Source organism: Phaethon lepturus, unplaced genomic scaffold (assembly GCF_000687285.1).
Source record: "Phaethon lepturus isolate BGI_N335 unplaced genomic scaffold, ASM68728v1 scaffold20547, whole genome shotgun sequence".
Taxonomy (NCBI): Eukaryota; Metazoa; Chordata; class Aves; order Phaethontiformes; family Phaethontidae; genus Phaethon; species Phaethon lepturus.
The window spans coordinates 30,072-34,539 of NW_010554671.1; the positions used below are offsets into that span (position 1 = coordinate 30,072).

General features: G+C 47.2%; 1 protein-coding gene across 1 annotated transcript in view; it reads left to right on the forward strand.

Annotated features, from left to right (window-relative positions):
- Window positions 1-756: 756 nt before the first annotated feature.
- HCN4 (hyperpolarization activated cyclic nucleotide-gated potassium channel 4) overlaps window positions 757-4,468 on the forward strand; it is a gene marked incomplete at its 5' end in the record, with an annotated part of 41,628 nt that continues 37,916 nt past the window's right edge. Inside the window, 1 exon segment of the mRNA XM_010291937.1 lies at window positions 757-918. Within this exon segment, the coding sequence (XP_010290239.1) occupies window positions 757-918 (162 nt within the window).

Below are 4,468 nucleotides of genomic sequence, written 5' to 3' on the forward strand. Positions count from 1 at the left end.
ATAGTTCTTGACTGCATATGCAGCTTTGATAATAGGGCACCTGGATTTCTCAGTGTGTCCTGCCTGTGACTAGTACTACGGCCATAGAGTCCCCTTGCATTAGGTAATGCAGAGGTGTGGTTGCTGTTGCCTGTTTACAGGTTTCTGGGCTTCCTTGCTAAGAACTGCTGTACAGCTCTGCCATGTTTCTCTTTTCCTTGCCCACCTTCCTGTATGACTAGAACTGATACAGTGTCAGAATACAATAAATACAAGAAAATAGTTGAATCAGATCCTCTTCTAGAAGTCTCTGCTGAGTTTGAAGCCATTTATTCTTGCATTTGATACTTGCAGAGACTGTATCTGACATGCAGTACAAAGACAGCTTCCATCAGTGTGTAGCATATATTCAACAAGAGTATAAATCAAAGAAGGGCATTGCAGTTAAAAAGATGTAATGATAGAGCTTATTTCTGAGGAGTGGCTGATGTTCCAGAAATATTTGCAACCAACTTCTTTTATAAAATGAGTTATGGTGCTTTTAATGGAAATTAGAAGGCAAAATCAAAGAGCAAGAGGGGCGAATGATTATGATTTTGAATTTTGGTTTTTAATCTGTTTTTCAGCTGGTTCTACTTGCATGCTGTGACTGACCTGAGCTGATGCAGCGTTTTCTGTTACTTTAGCAAGGTTCTTGACCCTGATACTGCATCTAATTTTGCTGGGTTGGTTGTCTGGGGAGCTGCCATCTAATCTGCTCCCTGTTGGCCCCTGCAGATCTTCCACATGACCTACGATCTGGCCAGTGCTGTGGTGCGGATTGTGAACCTGATTGGGATGATGCTGCTGCTGTGTCATTGGGATGGCTGCCTCCAATTCCTTGTGCCTATGCTGCAGGACTTCCCCGACGATTGTTGGGTGTCCCTCAACCGCATGGTGGTAAGTGCTGCTCTGCTTGCTCCCTCACGCCCTAAACCCAGGCCCACAGTCACCGCATCACCATTTCAGCATTGACCTCCCAGCACTAACATGGCATCCCTCAGATTCCCATTTCTCCCCACCTGCTTTTAGGGCCTTCCTCCACTATCCAGCAGTCACTTGTAAAGCCACGGCACTGTGGGCATGGAGGGAGGCTCCTTGGAAGAGGCAGTCTCAGGGCTGCAGACGAGGACCCCAGCCCCAGCAGAGCCTGCTGCCGGCTGCCTGCAGCAGAAGGCAGGAGCCAGGCTCCCCCTCCTGGCAGGAAACAGCAAAGAGCAAAATGGAAACGGTTTTCTGCTGGGATCTGGGCATACGGAGCCAAAGGCAGGAGGCAGAGGGGGTCCTAGAGCCATTGCTGGGTCTGATCCATAATTCCCATTACCGGTCCCAAGGAAAATGTTCCATATCCACTTGAAGGGTCGGTGTGATCACCCACTTTTCTCCCTGGGGAGCTACACAATATCCCGTTAGAGTGGGCTGAAACACTCTGCCAAGCCACAGTTTGGCCTCCCGTCATGGGATCGGTAGCCAGACTTCCCAACAATGTCCCAAGCTGTGCTGCTCACTCTGGTGTTTGCTGTGAGGGAGATTTATACCATATGGTAAATGCATGGGGAGTTCATGGTACCTTTCAACCATCTTGCTGAGAATTCAGGATCTTTTATTCGAAGGGACAATGTCCAGTTGATTAAGCAGCAAAAACTGACAAAGCTTAAAAAATTGCCTCTTGTTGCAGCTCTTAACCTCCAGATTCCCCCAGCCAATTTTTTCTTAAAAAAAATAAAATCAGGCGCTCGGGCAGAACAGAACAAATGTAAAATGTATAGAAGAACTGCCAACTTACCATGCCTCCCACATGCAGAGCTGTGGGCACATGCTGCCCATGCCTGAGAGGAGTGAGCATCCATGAAAAAGTGGTCTGTTTGGTGTTTATTTATTCATTTCTTCCCTCTGCAATAATCATTCACTTCCTGCTGTTGAAAGGTGCCAGACTGACAGTTCTGGAGACTAGAACCCTTTATTTATCTACAGCAGAGGAACAACCCATGGAGCAGCTGCCTTATCTTCCCCCATGCTGCCTTTTTATTATTTATATGGCAGGAGCAATTGAAGATCAGGGCCTCATTGTGCTTGTGCTATTCAGGTTCAAAAGGACATAAAGCTCCTCATTCTGGAGAGCTCAGAGGTGCAGACAGAAATCATCCCCTTCCAATGAAGTGATTTGGCCGTGGTGCCCTGGCGGGACAGCTTCAGAGCAGCAGATTTGAACCATCCTAATATTTGGGTGGAGGCTGCTCTCTGATGGCAGCAACTTCTGTTTGCTTTTGCCACGGGGGGAAGAGGTAAAAGCTAGGCTTGCAGAGTTACAAGTGTGAGTAGCTCAAAGGCTACTGGCTCAAAGGCCAGCAGATACGAGCTGCAACACAAGCTGCAAAGTGACCTGAAGAGTCAAAACAACCAGGTCTGCTGGTAACTGGTGCTTGGAAAACCTTCACAGAAGGCAATAACTAGCACTGGCAGACACACCTGGTGAGTGGAAAAATAATTCAGTGTCTGGAGCACTGACCGAAAGTGGAACACCTGGGTTCAGTTCCCAACTCTGTTGTGTGTAATCCTAGGCAAGTCAGATGGGAGGCTCTGAGAGTTCTCCCTCCCCAGATGCTCCTGAGGATAAGTAAATACTGTAATGGTGGCTGTCTAGAAGAGTCTGAGAGACCTGGGGTTGTACTGAGTAGGTTGTACAAATGCATGGGACAAGCTAATGCAGATTGGTCAACACTTTTCACTCAGAGGCTGTAAAGCCAAAAAACCACTTGTGTAACCCAGTGGAATGAAGAGCTGCAAACATATTGGGATCGGAGCCCAATGAAGAGGGAAACAAAGCTAAATTTATGTAGTCTAGAAAAAGAGTTACCTGGGCTAGACTATGATCAGAGCCTATAAATGACCATCAAGGTAGTGAAGGGATAGGGTCTTGAAAGGTGGCAGGAGACAGAAGAGAGGAAGAAAAGATTTCTCCCAGGCACTCCACAAGACTGTGAAGGTGGAAGGGTGCATCCCACAGGCGGGAGGAGCAGGGTAGAAAGTTCCTATCGATAGCAGAGCTTTACCCAAGCAAGGACTCATGCTGCAGTACTTGTATTCCCAGTCTTGAGAGCCTGTGAAGCTAAGAATTAAACTTGCCTTGTGATTTTTTCTGCTTCTCCTCTGCAGCTAAATCACCTTCATTTTTTCCACTTAATAAAAGCGAAAAATAATTATTATCTCAGTGACTGTCGCAGAAGTGGAGCCTCAGGAAACTGGGATGAAGAATTAGAGAGATGGTTATATGCCCCACCTATAGTTCAGGTGGCTTCCACTACAGAAGCTGTACTGGAATATGCCAGTGCCGAAATAGCTTGGTTTTAGAACATTTAACAAAGAGAATAATTCATTCTTCTGGAATCAGATAGTTTCTGCTCACAATAAGGTCCTGTCCTCTAGTTCCTGAGAGGATTTCCAGATATGTCATTGGGACCAGTGATGGATGTGGATAGTGTGATTAGTGCAACAATTTACGTACAGTCTATAGTGAAGTAATAGGAGAGGCCACTGAGTCAGGAAACAAGAAACCAGTGGTCTGGGCTGTTCTCGAGACTTTGGTGCCAAGATCTTGATGGTCGTTTCCAAGAATGGCTCTGCTTGAAAGCTGTGATGGACAGGGTTGAGAGGTGGGAGGCCAGGATGGCATCTGTCTGTGACAGAGAGTTGGCAGGTTGGATTTTGGGACATTCTGTACTGACCTGGTCACGGCTTTGAGGAGATAAATATACTTGGTGCATGACTGCCCTGATTACACGCAGGAGCCAAAAAGCTGGGATAGAACCACCAGAGGAAAAAAGGAATCTTCTGAAGCTGCTACAGCCAAGGGGAGCTGAAAGTGAGGTGCCAAATGCTTCGGAGGCTTTCTCCTTGGGTATGGTGGTGCTGCTCTTCCACTGCTCTGGAGTTCACCACCTAGCCACTTGACAGTCCATAAAAGCAGCTCTGATTCCGACTCAGCAGGGAAGGAAGATTCATCACCTCCCATCTGCTTCCTAAAGGTTTGATCTTCTTCCAGGGGATCTGTGAAGGGTCTGGTGTTGCCAAAATCATATCAGGGGCTTTATAAATCCCTGGGTCCAATTCATCTTGTTGTTTTCTACATGCACCATGTTTCATCTTTAGCAATTGTAGAAGGAGTGACTCTCTGTATGACTTCTTTCTGAACTGGCTCTGAAGTGGCAGGGAAGGATGTTTTCAGTATTAATTGCTCAGCCCCAATCTCAGGGGCTTCAGCATTAGCTCCCCTGCAGGGCACTTTATTAAAAAGAGAAATGCTGGTAAGTCAGCTGCAGAGCGGCATGTGTGCGGGCAGCAGCATCTCCCCAAGACCCTTGCCTGGCAGCTCCTCATCAGGGAAATCTGAGCTCTGCTGAGACCTGAAAGCTGCTGGAAACACGTGGCTCGCTCCCTTGGGTATTGTGCT